Source organism: Microtus ochrogaster, linkage group LG7_11 (assembly GCF_000317375.1).
Source record: "Microtus ochrogaster isolate Prairie Vole_2 linkage group LG7_11, MicOch1.0, whole genome shotgun sequence".
Lineage (NCBI taxonomy): Eukaryota > Metazoa > Chordata > Mammalia > Rodentia > Cricetidae > Microtus > Microtus ochrogaster.
The window spans coordinates 19,872,448-19,892,406 of NC_022032.1; the positions used below are offsets into that span (position 1 = coordinate 19,872,448).

Genomic DNA, 19,959 nt, shown 5'->3' on the forward strand with positions numbered 1-19,959 from the left:
GCGTCAGGAAGCAGGCAAGGCTGTCCCCTCTCAGCAGTCAGTCTGACATTATAATGTACGTCTTAGCTAGCACAGTAGATAAGGGAAAAGAGCTGAGAAGTACGGAGACTGCAAAGAACAATCCATTACATCGCAGGGACTAGCGGAATCTGAAATCAAAGCCTAGCACCCCTGGCGTAAAGTAATGCCCCAGATAAGGTCTATGTAAGAGCTGTGGGAAGAACAGTCCAAGACTGGTAGAAGAACTCGAGGCGGAAGTGCATAAGTGCAGCCGTATTGCTCATTTATAAATAAACTCAGTACCGTCAGCGTGTCAGTTCTTCACGACTTCTAGCGCCAGGCAATTTCAGAATCCCTGTTGTGGGTATTAACAGACAAATCCTCGTGTTCCTGGAGAGGAAAAGTTGAGAGTGGCTGGTGCTGCCGTAGGCTCACTATAAGCTGTGGTGCTCAGTGCAGTGCAGTGCAGTGCTGGAGAAAATAACAGACGGCAGGAAGCCTGCATGGGGTCAGCACAGTGGAGGCAGTCAAAAGCAAAGGGTGCTGCAGGCTGGCTGTGGGGTGCACACCTTAATTCCAGTTCTCTGGAGGCAGAAGCCAGCAGGTCTACAGTTGTGTTCTAGGCCATCCAAGGCTACATAGAAACCCTGTCTCAAAAATGAAAAGAAACACGAGCACTACAGCAGGGGGACATTCGTGAGCAACCAGTACTGCCCCTTCACACACTCAACTCAGACTGGATCACAAACCTAAATGTAAACCTAAACCAGCAAACTCCCAGAAGAGAGCGAAAGGGAAAACACAGCGTCTGGGATTTGACAGTGACTTGCTAACAGCAGGAACACAACCCAAGAGTTAATAACTTCTTCTTCTGCAAGATACTGTCAAGCATGAAAAGATCGTCCACAGAGTGGGAGAGAAGCTTCGCGAGAGATTTATTTGTTCCCCACCGACGCACGCTTAAGCAGGCAACCCTAATTACACAAGGGGGATCAGAAAGAAAGTAGAACTTGAAAAGAAGGGACATGCTAGGAAAGGGAGAAGAATAGGGGTGAATAATGAGTGGGCTCTGATCAAATAACATGTGTGTGTACGAAATAAGAGAATCAACAGTTTTTGAAAGATATATATGATAAAGGACTTCTACTCAGAATTTACAAAGAACTCTTGAAAACTCAATGATAAAACCACCTGATTTGGGGTGTGGCTCAGTGGTAAAGGGCTTTTCTAGACTGCTCAAGGCCCTAGTTTGTCAATTGACAACTCAGTCCAGTCATAGGCTGGAGATCTAAGAGCAGTTAAGCAGTTAAGAGCTGTCCTGCCTCAAGGTCCCCAGAGCCTGTCCACCAGGTTTCTTTTTTTTTTTTTTTTTTTTGTTTTTTGTAGGGTTTTCTCGTAGTTTTTTGTTTCCTGTCCTGGAACTAGCTCTTGTAGACCAGGCTGGCCTCAAACTCACAGAGATCCGCCTGCCTCTGCCTCCCGAGTGCTGGGATTAAAGGCGTGCGCCACCATCGCCCGGCTACCAGGTTTCTTTTCTTTCATTTGCTCCCTGCTCCTTCCCCTCTCTTATTCCCAGTTTTACTAAGTATGAGAAAAGCTATAGGTTTTACATTATTATATTAGGTAATTAAACAATATGTGCCACACTGTACGTACTTATGTATCAAGTAAATGAAATGCATCCTTCAGAATCCTTTCTGATACCTGTTTTGGTTCTCTTAAAACAATTTACAGACAAGGAGTAGAGTCTGAAAGATGTTGTCAAGCCATCAACAAATTTTATTTTAAAATTAAAGGAGAACTCTTCAGAATGGTAAGTTCACTGGCATAATTATATTGCTTAAAATTACTTTTTTTTATTTTGAGATAGGATTTCTCTGTGTGACCCTGGCTGTCCTAGAACTCACTCGGTAGACCGTGGTGGTCTCAAACTCAGAGATCCACCTGCCTCTGCCTCTGCCTCTGCCTCTTGAGTGAGTGCTGGAATAAAGGTTGCACCACTATGCCTGACTGCTCCAAAATTTTTAAACTAAGTTTTGGGAAGTACCCTGTGGTTGTAGACAAGCTTGCATTTGCTGGCTCTGTGGCAATAAGCACGTGAGAACCACCCTTATTTCCTTTTGTGGGTGTGTGGATGTGGAATTGCATGTGTGCGTGGATGTGGAAGCCAGAGGCTCTGCCAAGTAACTTCCTCAATCGCTCTACAATGTATTTTTTGAGACAGGGCCTCACTGAACCTGAAAGTCGTTGATATAACGAGACCGGCCAGTGAGCTCCGAGGAGCTCCCATCTCCACCAGCACTTGTTAAAGGCAAATGTGCCGGTGCTGGAGATCTGAACTCAGGTCCTTAAACTTTCAGACAGTTTATCAACTGTTGTCTCTCAGCAGCTTTTCATGTGGAACTTGAAACACTTAATTTTGGCAAATTCGGCATGCATGTGTTTTTGTTGTCATTGTAGCTTAAAGAAGAGCAGGTGCTGAGAGCTGTGAAAAGGAAGAACACCCAGGTGAGGATCGTAGTGAGTATGGGGCAGGGCGGGAGGAAGTAAGCTGCTTTAGTTTAGAACCTGCACAGTTTGTGTAAGGCTTTGTGCTTTGGGTCAGGTTTTTGTTTGATTTTGTAATGTTAATGGAGACTAAGGACTGGGGATCTCTGTTAGCCTGCTGTCATCATTTATAAAGAGAAAGGTAATTTGGGCTCAGGCACTCCCTGACTACCTGGCTCTGCTGCCTTTGGGGCCTGTCGTGAAATGCGACCGCTAAGCAAGCCAAACCAGAAGCAAGAGGAGGGTCTGTGGTCCCGCGCCCTCCCCCCCCCCCCCAGTCTTCAAAGTTGCCCACTAAGCTGCATTCTGCCTGTTTCTCTGCTTTCAGTGCCTAGGACAGTGTAAGCAGAAGTGAGACTTCTACTGTGTTAACCTAAGTAAATTATTGTATTGCTCAGATGATTTCCAACATGGAAAAGAAACGGCAGCGTTTAATTGAAGTCCAGGATGAACTGCTTCGGTGAGATAATCCCCACTCCTGCTAGGACCTCACCTAAAGGGCAGTAGTAGAGCTTGTCACTTACGGGAGTGCTGTTTGCTGTGGTGACCCACGACAAGCCCCAGGTTTCCTTTGCACTTGGATGATCAGTGTGAGCAGCTTCTGATGCCCAGTGGCAGAGTGCAGAGTCTTAGCAAAGAAGAGTCAGCACGGATCAGCACGTCTGGTCTAGCCTCAAGCAGCCTGATCACAGACTTAATGAGTAGACTCTAGGATTAGGCAGCCTGTCCCACGACGTCCGGAGAGGAGCCAAGGCGGGTGAGAGACAGAAGCAGATAGGCACACCATGAAGAGTGAGTTTGGATTTAGTTTATTCAGTAAAAGGGAAGGGGGGAGGTGAGAAGGCTTCAACCACTTCTGCCTAGGCAGAGGGGGGGGAGTGGGCGGGTCTTGTCTCTTAAAGGGACAGGACAGATCATTACGTCAGCAAACCCTTGAAATACCATGTAATTAAGTACTAGGTTTTTGAGAGACAAATTAGTTGTCTATTCCATTTTGTTACAAATTTAGTCTATGGGAGACACTAGAAAATGTGTTCATTGGTGCTGGCCATGCATGGGACATTGGGGAAATAGAGCAGTAATGGTGGTAACAGTTGACAGCTTCTTTTATGACAGGGGCGCTTTCCTAAAGGCTCCATTCATTTGGCCCACTCTTAGTCAGTACGACTCCATGAGATAAGTTATCGTATGGCTCTATTATAAGGCTGTTTTGTTAAACAGTGGGAGGCCATTGAGATGTGTTGAGACCAGCCTCTTTAGTTCCTTCTCTAGGTGTGATTGTAGCAGGACAAACATTTTGAGAAAGCATAATAAAGAAAGTACATGATGGTCTTAACTTTGCTATTAGACACTTGACAGGGCGTCACTGCCTCAGCTGGTTCACCCCTATGAAGGACAGGGAATGCAGTCCTAGACCTCCAGCCACTGCCACCAGTTCAGTCTGGAGTCTGCTGAAGAAATAAATGCTGCAGTTGTCCAGTGTGAAGAGCTCTTTTTCAAGCTGAAAATTATGTTTTGTTTTGTTTTTCTGATCACAGTCCCCCTCCCTCATCTCCCAGGTCCTCCCCACTTCTCTCCCCATCCAGTACCAGGCCGTCTCTCTCTCTTTAGGAAAACACACAGGCAAATAAACCGAGGACAAAGAAGCACGAGAAACATGTGTACAGATGCACTATTCTTACATCTGAGAAGATTCGTTTTCATATTTTTATTTGCGAGATGAAACTGGCAGCCTTCCTTCTCAGCCATAAATGACAAGTTAACCCATTTTCTTCATAGGTGAAGAAACTCAGCCCTAGAGAGGCGGCTGTTGGCCCAAGGTCACACATCTTTCTAGCCAGGCCTTATGACAGATTTTCTGCTGATTTTCTTCGGCCTTGGAAGCTTGAGGGGATTTTAATAAGGGGAACTTTTTGCGTGGCCTCCTAGCTAGACTGTCATGCCGGCTATTCCTGCCTGTTAGCCAGATTCCCGTGGAATCCATAGTTCCCAGACTCAATGACCTGGTGAAGTTTAGCATCTGTGAGGCTCATTAGCCATGGCTGTCCCTGCTACCTATAGCATAGTTGAGATGAATGGGAACATAGAATATGATTATGAATTATACTCATACTCTGAGAGGTAAGCACAGGTCAGCTAGCCCAACCCTGGTTTTTCCTTCTTCCAGGATGCTCATGCACTGTAGACTGCTGGACTTTATTGTATGTCATTTATGTAGGAGAAAATGTTTCTGTTATTTCTGGTTTGGGTTTCTGTTCTTTATAGTTTGGGTATTTTAATACTTTCAGTCCATGAACAATACATATATTTATATTAATTTGTTTTACATAATTTCTTTTTAAGATTTAAAAAAAAATTTTTTTGTTGTCTAGATTAGAACCACAACTGAAACAACTACAGACAAAATATGACGACCTCAAGGAGAGAAAGTCATCACTTAAGAATGCCATACATTTCTTATCTAACTTAAAACAGCTGTACGGAGACTATTCAGATGTTCAAGAGAAAGAACCAAAGGAAAAGGAGGAGGTGAGCCCCACTCAAGCTTACTGTGCGGCAGAAGCTGCTGCAGGCACTTGCCTGTAGAGTGCCAGCGGCTCTGTCAGTGTAAGTCAGCGAGATCACAGTGTCACCTTAGCTACTTAGTGAAGAGAGGCATCCGTGCCACTCCTAAGTGCCCTTCAGAGAACTGTACTGGAGGGCCATGTGCACTGTGCACAACTCATGGTTTCATAGCTCTTTCACAGAAACGGTAGGAATGGCTTGAAACATTGAGAAACAGTAAAGAAGTTGAGAAAATGTAGCTTTTTTTTAATTTTTTTATTTTTTTGAGAAGTTTCTTTCCATGAGGTGCTGAGAAGAAGGTATATTCTCTTCTGTTGGGATGGAATATTCTATAGATGTCTGTTAAGTCCATTTGAGTCATAACATGTTAGTTCTCTTATTTCTCTGTTCATTTTTTGTCTGACTGACCTGTCCAGTGTTGAGAGGGGAATGTTGAAGTCTCGCACTATTAGTGCTTGGGGTCTAATATATGATTCAAGCTGTAGAAGTGTTTCTTTGACATATGAGGGTGCCCTTGTATTTAGGACATAGATGTTCAGTATTGAAATTTCCTCCTGATGGATTTTTTTCCTGTGACTAATATGAAATGACCTTCTTTGTCTCTTTTGACTGATATTAGCTTGAAGTCTATTTTGTTAGATATTAGGATAGCTACACCTGCTTGTTTCTTAGTCCATTTGATTGATATATTTTTTCCCAACCCTTTACTCTGAGACAATGTCTGTCTTTGAGATTGAGATGCGTTTCTTGTATGCAGAAGAAGGATGGATTCTGTTTTTGTATCCAATTTGTTAACCTGTGCCTTTTTATAGGTGAGTTGAGTCCATTTACATTAAGGGATATTAATGACCAGTGGTTGCTATCTCCTGTTAATTTAGTTTTCATCATTGGTGATGTTAATTTGTGTGCTTTTCCCTTCTTTGGGATTTGCTGCTATGAGATCATCAATTGTCTGTGTTTTTATTGGTGTAGCCATCTTCCTTGGGTTGGCGTTTTCCTTCTAGTATTTTGTATAAGGTTGGGTTTGTGGCTAGGTATTGGTGAAATCTAGATTTGTCATGGAATATCTTGTTTTGTCCTTCTATGGTGATTGACAGTTTTGCTGGGTATAGTAGTCTGGGCTGGCATCTTAATAGTCTCTTAATGTCTGCATAATGCTTGACCATGATCTTCTGGCTTTCATTGTCTCCATTGAGAAGTCAGGTGTAATTCTGATAGGTCTACCTTTGTATGTTACTTGGCCTTTTTCCTTTGCAGCTCTTAATATTCTTTCTTTATTCTATATGTTTAGTGTTTTGATTATTATGTGGCGAGAGGACTTTTTTTGAATCCAGTCTATTTGGTGTTCTTTAAGCTTCTTGTATCTTCATAGGCATATCTTTCTTTAGGTAGGGAAAGTTTTCTTCTATGATTTTGTTAAATAAATTTTCTGTGCCTTTGAGTTGAACTTCTTTTCCTTCTCCTATACCTATTATTCTAAGATTTGACCTTTTTATGGTGTCCCATATTTCATGGATATTTTGTGTTAAGCTTTTGTTAGATTTAATGTTTTCTTTAACTGATGAGTCTATTTCCTCTATTGTATCTTCAGCGCTTGAGATTCTCTCTTCCATTTCTTGTATTCTGCTGTTCATGCTTGCATTTGTGGTTCCTGATCTTTTTCTCATGATTTCTGTTTTTATAATTCCTTCGGCTTGTGTTTTTATTGTTTCTATTTCAGTTTCCAAGTCCTGGATAGTTTCTTTTATATGTTTGATTTCTTTTTCTTGGTTTTCTTTAAGTGATTTGCTGATATCTTCCAATTTTTTGTTTGTTTTGTCCTCCATTTAAGGGAAGCTTTCTATTATTTTAATACACTTTGAAGTAGCTCCTGGGTCTTCACTATTGCTATGACACTCAATTAAGATTAATAGAAATGTTTGTTTAAAAAATTGTAAGTTTAAATACCTAAGAGAACTAGAAAAATATGATTATACTAGTAGAATTATATATAGAATTACACCAATAGGATGGAGTATAGAACTGTGTAAGGAATTACACTAAGGATTGTGTAGAGAAAGTGATACGTAATTACACACAATGTCTCTGAGCATCTAATGATCAGGTTTGTATTTGTAACCTCTAAATTCAATTTTAAGATCTGACATTGATCTAAGTTTTCCTGAGCTGAAGATCTGTTCATATAGTAGAGTTACAAAAATATGTTTTTAAAATACACTTAAACTTTATTTTAGGGATTTGATCACTAAATTTGTGAAAGTTAATAGTAGCTTTGACCTAACCTGTACATAGTTCTTGGTTAAGCCAGGATAACTCTTTCATGTGCTAGGCAAATGCTCTCCCAGATCTACCCCAAGGCTTGAAAACCAAGCTGTGGTAACTGTGGAGCAGTCTGCTGTCACAGATGAGGCTGTGTGGGACCTTCAGTGCCTGTTGTACCCTTACTGTCAGGCACCTATCCTTCTCCTGTGACATCTGGATATGTCACACCTCTTCCTAAATGAAACCCGCAGCTGCTCCAAGTGTATTCTTTCCACTTCTTCGAGAGTGGGTACCTGAGGCGTCTTGAGTGGAGATGACCTACGTCTGTTGAGTTGATTTCTCTAATAACATAGTATGTGTGTGGCAGAAAACAAGTCCCATTGTTATGTCACCACTGTCTGACAGCTTTTCTGCTCAGTTTTCGTCACTGAGAAAAATACCTTGGAAACACATTTGTCAACAAGCTGCTAAAAGTATAGTAAATTATTTAACAGGAATTTAATTTCTCTCAGATAGTTAGCAGGAAGTTTGGCTTTGTTAATTGTTTCCAGGTCATGAGTTGGATTTTGAGTAGTGTTATAACTTTGTCCTTACATTTGGAATGACAACCTTTAAGGCTTAATTAGTTGATCCTCTAAGTAACTTTCCTAAATGAGACCTTTGAGATTATTTTGCTGTAGACTTTAACAGGCCAGTTGTTCTCATTCCATTAGTTCTTGCAGTAAAAGGAAACTCGCTGTAGACATTGCTGGTTCAAAATAAATGAGATCAAGTAGACCCTACATACCACTAACACACTTGCCTAGTCCAAGTTTTGAGGCATGACTTGCCATTTTCTGTCATGCAGATGCCACAGTTCTTTGAGTCAACTTGTGTTGCCTGGAGTAGAGAGATCTACTCTGGCTTTGTTGGTTGGTTCTGTTCAATATTCTGAGGAGCTGGAATGGGCTAAAACATGGTTTCTTAATGATGCTGGTTAAGCAAGTATTGCTCTTTCATCAACAGTATGACTCATCTAGCCTTCCAGCTCTGTTGTTTAAAGCAAGAACGATTCTGGGAGCCAAGAAACACCTGAAAACCATCAACTATCAGCTGGGGAAGCTCCTTGAGCAGGAATGAGAGGACCACAAGCTGAGTCAGCCTCCTGCCGCCATCTCTCCTGAAGCTGCGCTCTTGACACTCTTCAAACTTCCGTTCTGAAAATAAGTGTGGCTTACTCATCAGAATTTACTATCACTTTGTCATTCAAACTAAGTTACGCCCGTTCAACTGTAGCAGTTTCAGAAACCATGTAGTTCTGATTATTATTAATAAATTTCAGTCTTGACATGTTAGTCATCACTTGGCATAAGAGTTTTACCCTACAATAAACTTTTAATGATGTCAGTGCAAGCATGGAGTAATTTTGGTTAATTAGGGGCATCTATTGAAGCATGTCAAAGTTAATCTTCAATAAAACTGGCTCAGGTAAAAAGCAAATTATTAGAAAGCTAAGTGATAAAACGGTTGTTATAAACAGTTTAATAATAAGTTAATGTAATTTGATTTTTTTATGGTATTGCGGATTAGATGCAGGGCCTTGAAGATGCTAGGTAAGTAGTCTACTCTTGGGCTATAGCCCCAACCCTAATTTAACATTTATGTCATCAAATCTCAGACTTCAGACAAACTGTAGCCTCATTATGTAAATCCTGTCCATGGTTAGCTACTCTGTAATGCTTCCATAATGAGTTCGTCAGGAATATCGTCCATTGCACTCTTGTCACCAAGAAGACTCCTGTCTGCAGCATCAGCGAATTCAGCATCTTCTGTGGCTTCTAGGAAGCAGGCATCGTCTTTGTCATCCCAGTCAGCATCAGAAGACTCGCCTGGTAACAGGCTGCTGGATGATGGGATTTGAGAATTCTTGGCCAGTGAGTTGCTGAATTCGTCTGCTTCATCAGAAGTGAACTCCTCCTGTATTTTGGTGGGAAAGAGAATATGTTGAGTTAAGGTATGAAGTGATAACTAGATTTTCAAAGTCAAATAGCATGCTAGGTTCCTATGTCTTCAAGAACAGTCACCATGGGGCTGGAGAGATGGCTCGGTGGTTAAGAGCACTGGCTGCTCTTCCAGAGGCCCTGAGTTCAATTCCTAGCACCCACATGGCAGCTCACAACTGTCTATAACTCCAGTTCCAAAGGATCTAACACCTTCACACCAATGCACATAAAATAAAGTTAAATAATTTTTTTTTTTTAAATAAAGAGCAGTCACCATGGGGAAGGGTAAGTTAGCTCAAATGAGGTTGCTTTGGTAGTGCAGTCATGCTCAAAACCCCAGGCTGAAATTGCCTGTAGTTCATGGCAGATACATCAATATCAATATCCCCAGAAGGGGTACAGCAAAGGTAGCTGTAAACCCCTAACAGGAAGATAGGCTAGCTGGAGACAAGCTGGAAAATACATTTCTTTTTTCCTTTTTTGTTTTTTGTTTTTTTTTTTTTTTTTTTTTTTTTTAAAGACAGGGTTTCTCTGTGTAGCCCTGGCTGTCCTGGAACTAACTTTGTAGATCAAACTATGTGAAAAAGCCAGGCGTGTAATCCCAGTGCCGGATCCCGCATCTTGGTGGTCACCTAACCAAGCCTCCTGAGTGAGTAAGACACCCAAGTTTGTCCCTCTGGCCTATATGTGTGTGTTCATGCACACACAGATCCATATATTAAAAATAGATGAGGGAGAAGTGGTGATGTTAACTGTTCACTGGAAAGACTATTTCTACACTGTTTGCAAACAATAAAAAGCGATGTTCAAATAATGGTAATGGTGTATACCAAGAATACTTTCATTTGGCATTTTGGGGGTATTATTAGAAACGAAAAAATTCCACTGAAACCAGTCACCCAAATAAATCAATGGTTGGAAATTAGCTCAGGGGAGAGCACTTGCTTCCCATGGGTGAGGCCCCAGGTCCAATTCCCAGCATTGCAAAAAAAATGAAAGAAACCACTAAAAAATGATACATTGTCCTTTTAAGAGATAATTTAAGATTTTTAATTCGTTCCTAGTCATTTCTAGCACTTTCAAACCTACCAGTCTGCCAGAGGCTCTGCCTATCAGTTCTTTGTCCAGCTCATGGGATTTTCACTGTAAACTTGATGCTGGGTCTGGAGATAGCTCAGTGGTTAAGAGGGCTGCTCTTCCCAGGGATCCAGGTTCCGTCCCCAGCACACATGGTGGCTTATAACCATCTGTGACTAGATTTCCAGGGAACCCAATGCTTCCTTCTGCTTCCTTGGGTACCAGGCACACATGGTAAATATGTGGCACATAGACATACATGCAATCAAAGTACCCATATGCATAAAATAAAACTTTAGTGTTCTCATAAGAGATGTTAAATATAGGTTTCAAAGGATGCCAGTTTTCTAGAGCAAATTTAAGCACTTGTTCAGTTTGTAGCAGGTCATTTATTCTAACCAGGGCAATGCTATGGGACAATGGTCTGTACCCTGTCACTTGTCTTTTAAATAAGTGCCGATTGGCCAGTAGTCAGGCAGGAAGTAGAGGTGGGACAACAAGAATTATGGGAAGAGGAAAGCTTCAGTCTGCAGTCATCTGCCAGATACAGAACAAGCAAGATGTGACTGCCTTGCTGAAAAAAGTACCAAGCCACATGGCTAACACAGACAAGAATAATGGGCTGGTTTTAATTATGTGTTAATAAGAAGCCTGAGTTAAGAGGCCAGTTTATAATTAATGTAGACCTCCGTGTGTTTATTTGGGACTAAGTGGCTATGGGGCCTGATGGGACAGAAACCTCAGTCAACAGGGCAATCTGAAAGAAGGTGCTGAGTCTTTTAAGGTGAAAATAAAAATTAATTCTAAATAATACATGACCAAAAAATATTAAATAAGATGTCATAGAAAAAGAAATTCATAAGAGAAACACAAATAATAACCTCAAAAGAGCACAACTTCATCAATAAGCCCGAATGGAAAGTGACTGGCCACTCATCTCCAGGCTGGTGAGAAGGTGGCTATGGGCTGTGCTGGCACACTTAGCAGCAGGTGCTTTCATCAACTGTGCGACCTCAGGGTTCATGGAGCAATCTGGTGATAGCTTGTAATAAAGATGTTCCTGATGCTTGAGGGAAGAGACCTACCTCCATGCCTTACAACTTGGAAACAAAGTGAGCACACACAAGTATAAACAATGGAAGATTTATGCTAAAACCTTTGAATCAGTTTGGCCAAATTAATATGAAGCTTTTTGCCTTTTTGCTTGTTTTTTAAAGAAATGTGTATGTCTGTCACATGCATGCAGGAGCGTGTGGAGGTCAGAAGAGGGGCACTGGATCCCATGGCGTTTCAGATGGTTGTGAGTCTCCATGAGGTGCTGGGATCTGAATCCGGTTATTCTACTAGAGCAGTAGTGCTCTTGATCGGGAACCATCCAGCATAACCCACTTTTGCTTTCTATATATTTTCTATTTTTTAACACTAAATGTGAGTCATTTGGATTAAATGTTGGTTTGGCAAGCTAGTCATATCCAAAAGCAAAATTGTGTATTCCCTTTGACATAGTTCTAAGACAGAACCCAACCTACAAATAGTGTCAGTCAAACGGACATTAAGATGCAAACACCTTGGTTTACTGTATAAAACAAAATGTAAGAACCTCCTTATATGCCCAGGGCTAGATTGATTATACACTTTATTTCCTAGCCGTCCCTGTTATCAGAGGCCCTAAAGTGGGAAGATGATTAGCATATTTCAAAGTGAACACAAGTGCCTTACTGTGTAAAAGCTACCTGGACAGGATGCTGCTTATAGTTCACTCATGCTATGTACCGAAAGGCCAGGAGCTGCACTCACCTCTTTCAGAAGAAACCGCAGACTTACTTCAGTGGGTAATGGAAAACCTGAATCAGAAAGAATAATTTTAGGTGGATGTCTAATTTTCACTTTGTGGTAAATATAAAAATTAATAACTCACAGTTAGATTTGAAGTTTTGTGCTTTACATACAGGATCATGGCATTTTTGATACCAAACTTCATTTTTCAGGTCAACCAGAATCCTTTATGTATAAAGAAAAGAAAGCATTAATACCCATACTGGATAGAAGATAAAGTTCAAATATACGCCATTTGCCAGAGATGTGCCTACAACTTAAAAGATGGAGAAAAATGAAAAAGCTAAGGGATGAAAATAAACATGTGTAATCAAAAGATAACCGGTTGCTAAGAAAACATGGGGCTGAGGAGACAGATCCACGGGGAAGCGCTTATTCACAAGGCTCTGAACCTCAGAATCCACAGAACCCACACGAAAACAAATGAGGAGGCTAAGAAGCCAGCTCAGTGGGAAAAGCACTTGTTGTCCAAGGGTGAAGACATGAGTCCAAATCTCAAGAACCCACAAAGAAACTGGGGGCACATCTGTAACCCCAGTGTGGAGATAGGGAACCTAGGAAGGAGAATGCAGGAAGATCCCAGGAGCTTGCCAGCCAGCCAGCCTAGCCAAAATGGTAAGCTCCAGGTTGAGGGACGTGTACTATACAGATGGACTTCTGGGCAGGGAAAAAAAGTGACAAACTTCTCTAGGAAGATCCAGAAATTTTCAAGTTATATCCACCAAAATAATATATCTTCAAGACACACAAGCCAGGTGTGGTGGTGCACACCTGTAATCCCAGCACTCTGTGAGTTCAAGGCCAACCTGGTCCACAAAGCAAGTTCCAGAACAGCCAGGGCTGTTGCACAGAGAAACCCTGACTCAAAAGAACAAAACAAAACAAGAGACAGCACTGTAAGGATGACGAATCTATTCACAGAGATAAGTACAACAGACTGAGTGTGGACTGTTCAGCTACAAACAGGATGTCTATCTCATTTCCTACCCAAGAGGGGGTGGGAACACTAAGAGCTGGGGTCAAGGAAGACTACTCAGAACATTGTTTTCTGGACACGAAGGGCATTACACTTTTAAACTCACAGAAGTCATGGTTGTCTGCACAAAATTCACACAAGATCAAGCCAGTCAATATTCAATCATGGAGTGGGAAGAGGTTCACCAGTCCCCACACCTAGATGAGGGTGTGGGCAGATGACAGCCTCTGGGGGAGGGAAGAGTCAGCTTTAAGTGTGCGGCTCTTGGTAGGTCAACTACACTTCAGCAGATGATCCCACACTCAGAAATATATGGGAAGGTGGGAAGGTGGGGGTCAATCTGGAGGGATTTGGGGAAGGAATTGGTATTAACATACATTGTAGAAGGATGGATGCAGATATGAACTCACAGACTGGAATTGGAAATGGAGTCCTAGAGTTGAAAGAAGTGGACACAAGCCCTATCCCTAACCCAGAAGCTATCACCAATTACAAATAAAAATTTAGTTTCCTCCAAGGGAGTACTCTTAAGGGTAGGCTGTATACCCAGCAATAGATGGCTGACAGGAAAAAAAAAAAAGAAAAAAAAAAACCTTTGAAGGTTCCTTGTCTTATAATGCATATTAGGGCTTTTCCTCTTTTTTTAAAAAAATTGTTATGTCTTATTTACATATTTCTCTTTCCTTTTAACTTATGTGGTAGTTGGAAAGAAAATGGACCCCAGGGGAATGGCACTGTTAGGAGGTGTGGACTTGTAGGAAGAAGTGTGTCACTGTGGGTACAGGCTTTGAGGTCTTTTTTGCTCAAGCTTTCCTCAATGTGACTTTCAGTTGACTTCCTGTTGCCTGTATAACGTAGCACTCTTAGCTCCAACACCAAGTCTGCCTGCACACTACCATGCTTACTGTCATGATAATAGACTGAACCTCCGAAACTGTAAGTGATTCACCCCAATTAAATGTTTTCTTTATAAGAGTTGCCATGGTCATGGTGTCTCATCACAGCAATGGAACCCTAACTAAAACACCTTACATACATATTTCTCCATATATTATATGTATATACATACATATTATAAATACACACATATATTATATATGGACATGTACACATACATACACACACACACACACACACACACACACACACACACACACACACACACACATATATATGTGGAAGCAGTTTAGTGTTTTAATGGGATTCCTGAGTGTACAAACAAATGGGTCTCTGCATCTATATCTGTTACTCCTGCCTTTTTTTTGGTTTCTCTCATTCTGTTAGTTTGTTTTGTTTTATTCCAATGTGTTTTATCTTATATTTTATTTTATTATCCCTTAAAAGCCTATTTGTTTTTTTAATGAATGTCAGAAAGGGGTCAATCCAGAAGGGATGGGATGTGGGGAGAAACTAGGAGGAGTAGAGCGAGGGAAAACTATAATCAAGATATATTATGGGAGAAAACATCTATTTTAAATAAAAAGAAAAAGACATTTATTTTTAAAAAGAAAAATACATTGTATGACTGTGTCAAAGAATTTTAAAGAGATTCTTTTATAAGGATTTGATAAAAAAAATGCATTCTCTTAGCAATCTAGAGATAAAGTAACTACCAAAAATAATCAGTAAAGATGCAGACAATATGAATAGAACAGTATTGATACAGCTAACAAACTTGATCTAATAGGCACATATGGAGTAGCTCTTTGTAATCAAGTGCAAACCATTAATAAAGACTGTGCTAGCTATACTCCGAGCATCCTCAAATTTAAAGGTATTAGTGTAAGGGCTGGAGACATGAGTCGGTATTAAAGGAACCCCTATCAGTTGGCTCCCAGCTGCCTGTAACTCCATTTCCAGAGGATCCTGTGCCCTCTGGCTGGTCTCTGAGGGCACTCAGTGCACATGGTGCACATGAACTCACACAGGGACACATAAACAAAGATAAACAGATCTTTAAAAGATAAGGCAATGCATTAGTTTGGCTGGAGGGTTGGCTCGACAGTTAGGAACACTTGCAGCTCTTGTTGCCAACACCACATGACAGCTCACAACTGTCTGCAACTCCAGTTCCAGGCAAGCCCATGCCTTCCGGCCTCCATCCATACACACCAGCGAAATACGCTAAACTAAGCAAACTTCAAAATCAGGAGGAAATATCAAGTCTTAAATAATAAAAATAATCTCTGAAATATTTTTTTGCATAGTGTTAAATCTCCCCACAGGGAACTGAACCTGGATCCTCTGTAAGAGCAGCAAGTGCTGGCTATATAGTTTTTAACCTTGTATTACAAAAGAAGAATGACCAATAACACCTTGGAAAGCGAACAATAAAATACAAGAATTAGTAATTAGTAAAAAGAATTAGTAAAAGTAAAACTTAAAAAATTAGCAAGACCAAATTGAAAGACTAATTAAATTATTGCAAAATTGACTAAAATTTTGCAGTACCACTGAGCCTTGTCTCCAATCCCCAAACATACAGTTTTGACTGCTTTTGTAAACATAATTAATCTAGTATACCAGCTATAACAAAGAATCAGGCTATTCAACATCTTCAGCAAAATATTCATGAGCCTTTCCTCATGTCTAGCATAAATAAATAACGTAAGCATCTCAGCTTTGACACCAACAATACAGCACAGTAAACTCTCTCATGATTGGTAACTTCCAATTTATCCCTATTCCAGCCAAATCCTCATACAGTTTAAAATGCTATTTCTGGTTTTACTTTGCACTTTACTTCTCTTTTTGTCCAGGAAAGTTCCTGAAACAGGGCCTGGTATGCAGGGTCAGCAGTCTTAATGAATACAGGCTCCTCCTGCAGTTTTGTCTAGAACAAAGCAACCTCACCTTAACCTCAGGCTTCAGGCTAACTGGATAGTTTCCTCCTCACCCAAATCTGCCCAGTTTACTTCTATCAGGTGTCAAAGACCAATGGTAGAGAAGAAGGGAAAGGCAATCTGTCCACCAGGACTGTCTACCACTGTCTCCTACCCCATTCAATTCTATCATCTGTTTAAGTTGATACTGTAGGATTGTTATCAAACAAAGCAAAATAGAGCTGGTATGTACTAGAATTAATCTAACAGCAAATAAATTAATTTAACATTATACAATATTAACCAAATATAGGATATAAATTTATTTATTATAAAAATTATTTATATTATCAACATTATTTTAAAAATTATAAGTATTTTAAATATATGTTAAAGGCATACAAGTCATTAATAAACAATATTACTTACATAATATTATTACTTTTGTGGGGTCTTCCAATGTTTTCACACCAACGATATTTACAAATATCATAAACCAGTAATTCTTCTGGGAAAAAGTAGTTCCAACGCCGAATTCCTGAAACGCAAAGGATGCTGCTCAAGGAACTATCACTCGGTCATGTAAGAGCTAATAAAATGTAAGCACACTTTACCTCCTTTAATGGCGTGTTTATTCACCAAAGAAATAACAAATTGGTCAACTTCAGGATACGGTGAACATTGAAAGCCTTCAATGGATTCAGCTGCAGAGGAGACAAGTATTTACCAATGAGAACAGTTAAATGCTGAACAAATAGTGATCAAATAATTAAGGATCTCCCTCCCCCCGCCCATTTTGTAACTTGCTTTACTGTCAGTTCCTGGGCTCTTGCTATGCTACGAGGAGGCAGTTAAGACGGAAACTTCAACTGGGCCAGATGCTGGCTGGTTTTCATAAAAGGCCTGTTTTCTTCACTCAGACAAGAAGGTATACCCTCAGCCCAGAAGCGGCACAGGTCTTCTGGCTAAGCCTGGGCGTTGTCCTGCCTCCTACTTCAGCCTTGATGTCTTGCTATTAAACAGTAATGGTGCCACAGGACTTCAGCAGGTAGATACTGAGGCCACGCTGAGGTTGCAATGATTCACGACAAAGACAAAACTCCCTGCCATCTTGTCTGAGCAAGGAGAAAACACAAGCATCCAAACTACAAAAATGGCCAAACACTACTACCCTGGCAAGCACAAGCAACTGTTGTGCTTTACCAATTATAGAGGTGTAGATCCCCCTCCAAACTGCCTCCTCCTAGAGGTTTATAAGAAACTAGTGGAATTTATTCTCCCTCCAGTAATGAGCCCATGCTTCCGTGTATCCACCCCGGAGTCCCAAAAGCCAGGCCCCAAAATTTAAGTCCTTTCCAACACTTTACTGAGATACCCCAAGAATTTCCTTCACCTCAGGGAACAGGGACTCACAAACTCAATTTTAGGTCTCTCACTGAAGGGCACTAACAACTTTATTTTGTACCTAAGAATCTACTGTCACAACTTAGAATGATCCATTCACAAATTCACTTAGGTTTAATGACAGGAAGATCTAGTTTTCTTAAAATGAAATTGGAATTTCACTTAAAATAGTCAAATATATAACTGGAGACATTTTGAAAAATATTTAAGTGTAGAAATGAAAACAACTCCCAGGCAATGTCTAGAAATATATCTTAAGCAATCAGAAAAAATAAACACAGGAAAACGTTACCCATATTTTTAATAGGCTTATAATCATATAATTTGTGTGTGTGTGTGTGTGTGTGTGTGTGTGTGTGTGTGTGTGTGTGTGTCTTATTGCTGTTGTTGAAGCACTGAACCCAGGGCAAGTGCTCTATCACCAAGCTATATCCCCAACCTCGTAATTTTAGAACCTACTTTTTCTCTTATCACTATCAATGGGTGTCTTCCACTACATAGGCCTTACACATCTAAACTTTGTAGTTATGGAGTATGTAACCCAATTCTGTTGTATATTAGGTTGTCTGGAGTTTTTCACTATTATAATGATATACCAATATATGTGAATAAAAATACCAGAAATTTTACATAAGAAACTTGAGAAACTTCAAAAGACTCTATGGGGTCTTCAGTATAGGAATGGGCAAAATATGATAAAGTTATATGTGAAATACTTTTGCAGGCATGCATGCAAGGTTAAACAGGAAACTACTATAGTTGTTGCCTATAATTTTTAAAAATACATTACATTAATTTAGGTATGTGTGTGCACGCGCGCACAAATGCACACAGATGCACCTGCGCCTGTGCAAGCATGCCACAGATTAAGTATGGAGGTCAGAGCATGTGCTGTGGGAGTCGGTTCTTGACTTACACCATACGGCCCCTGGATTGAATGTGGGTTGTCAGGCTCGGTGAGCCATCTCATCAAGCCACCTGTCTTTGAGTATGGACAAAGAGTGAAAGCAGCGCTGGAGAGATGGCTTAGTGGTTACTTGTGGCCTCCGTGGGCACCAGACATGCACATGGCGCACAGACAAATATACAGGCAAATATCCATTACAAAAAAATACTTTTTAAAAAATGGGTGAAAGATTATGTAGTCATATTTTGATGTACTTGTTTTATATAAAATGCATTATTTATATATTCTTTAAATACTACAGAATAAAAGTCAGGTATATTAATTAATAAATACCTATAAAATTTTTTATAGTATGTCCAACCTGGTTAGAAATGTAGAAGAATTAGCTTTAAAGTGACCAGCGGATATGGGTACTTAAAATTTAAGATTTTTTAAGTAAAATAGATTTAAGATCCCTAAATTTTAATGTGAAATTCTTTGTTTAAAGTTACCTGAAGCGCCAGTGCTGTTAAAATACTCAGCCCGCTTTCTTTTAGTCTGAGATGTGTCACATGTGAGAATTCGTAAAGAGTCTGAGAATCTAAAGAAATCATATAAAAGAAACAAAGTAACATTATGTTAGAATTAAAGTAGCAGGACCAGAGAGCCCAAGGTGCCAGTCTTCATAATGATAAGATTATGCCAATTAAAAAAAACAATTTCCTGGAGGTTGGAGAGATGACAGCAGTTAAGAGCACTAGTTCCTCATCCAGGGAACCAGGGTTCAATTCCCAGCACCCATATGACAGCTCATGCCTGTCTGTGACTCCAGTTTCAGGGCTTCTGATATCCTCAGGCAGACATACATACAGACAAAACACCAGCGAACATAAAATACAATAGAAAAAAAGAAAGAAAGAAACAAAAACCCAATTTCCTTTAAATAGTCATTTGGGAGTTGTTTAGAATAATTTCTTCACAGAGACATCCAAGTATTCCAGGGTAACTGAAATGATTGAAAGAACAGTTCTACTCCCAGACACACAGACCTTTGAAATTTCGGTTAAGTTTTAGAGCTATGAAGATGGGCAAGAAAAAGGAAAGACTAATGAAAGCACAGGGGACACGACCACAATTCACACTAACCCTGCAGACGCTGCCTCTCCAATGCTCCGGCGGCCCCTGGGGACATGTTATGTGTGCGCAGACATGTTATGTGTATGTTCTAAGCTTAATTCAACAACCCCGGAAGGTCATTATTCCCATTTTAAAAGTCTTTGATCTTGGTGGCATACACTTTTAATTTCAGCACTTGGGAAGCAGAGGCAGGCAGATCTCTAAGTTCAAGGCCATCCTGGTCTACAAAGTGAGTTCCAGGACAGCCAGGGCTTCAAGTCTTTGACTTTACTTGTGGAAAATATCAGAGGAACATAAACACAATAGAGATATATGGTCAGGGGGTGGGGAGTGTATCTTCCCACTACACATAACTTTTCCTAGAAAACCCCTTTAATAATAGCCTTTAATGTTTATTTCTTTTTTGTTTGTTTGTTTGGTTTTTTTTTTTTTTTTGAGATAGATTTTCTTTGTGTAGCCCTGGCT

The 19,959-nt window shown here is 40.3% G+C and overlaps 2 protein-coding genes across 2 annotated transcripts in view; one reads left to right on the top strand and one right to left on the bottom strand.

Annotated features, from left to right (window-relative positions):
• The window catches only part of Cenpu (centromere protein U), a 25,924-nt gene extending 17,082 nt beyond the window's left edge, over positions 1 to 8,842 (top strand). Inside the window, exons 10-14 of the mRNA XM_005362651.3 lie at positions 1,735 to 1,813; positions 2,461 to 2,508; positions 2,946 to 3,007; positions 4,920 to 5,076; positions 8,380 to 8,842. Coding sequence (XP_005362708.1) covers positions 1,735 to 1,813; positions 2,461 to 2,508; positions 2,946 to 3,007; positions 4,920 to 5,076; positions 8,380 to 8,493 — 460 coding nt within the window. The 3' untranslated portion in view covers positions 8,494 to 8,842. The remainder of the gene's footprint in view (positions 1 to 1,734; positions 1,814 to 2,460; positions 2,509 to 2,945; positions 3,008 to 4,919; positions 5,077 to 8,379) is intronic.
• Positions 8,843 to 8,880: 38 nt separating this feature from the next.
• Primpol (primase and DNA directed polymerase) overlaps positions 8,881 to 19,959 on the bottom strand; it is a 36,479-nt gene continuing 25,400 nt past the window's right edge. Inside the window, exons 9-14 of the mRNA XM_026786957.1 lie at positions 18,870 to 18,958; positions 16,682 to 16,771; positions 16,497 to 16,605; positions 12,352 to 12,434; positions 12,231 to 12,277; positions 8,881 to 9,330 (exon numbers count right to left, since the gene is read on the bottom strand). Coding sequence (XP_026642758.1) covers positions 9,076 to 9,330; positions 12,231 to 12,277; positions 12,352 to 12,434; positions 16,497 to 16,605; positions 16,682 to 16,771; positions 18,870 to 18,958 — 673 coding nt within the window. The 3' untranslated portion in view covers positions 8,881 to 9,075. The remainder of the gene's footprint in view (positions 9,331 to 12,230; positions 12,278 to 12,351; positions 12,435 to 16,496; positions 16,606 to 16,681; positions 16,772 to 18,869; positions 18,959 to 19,959) is intronic.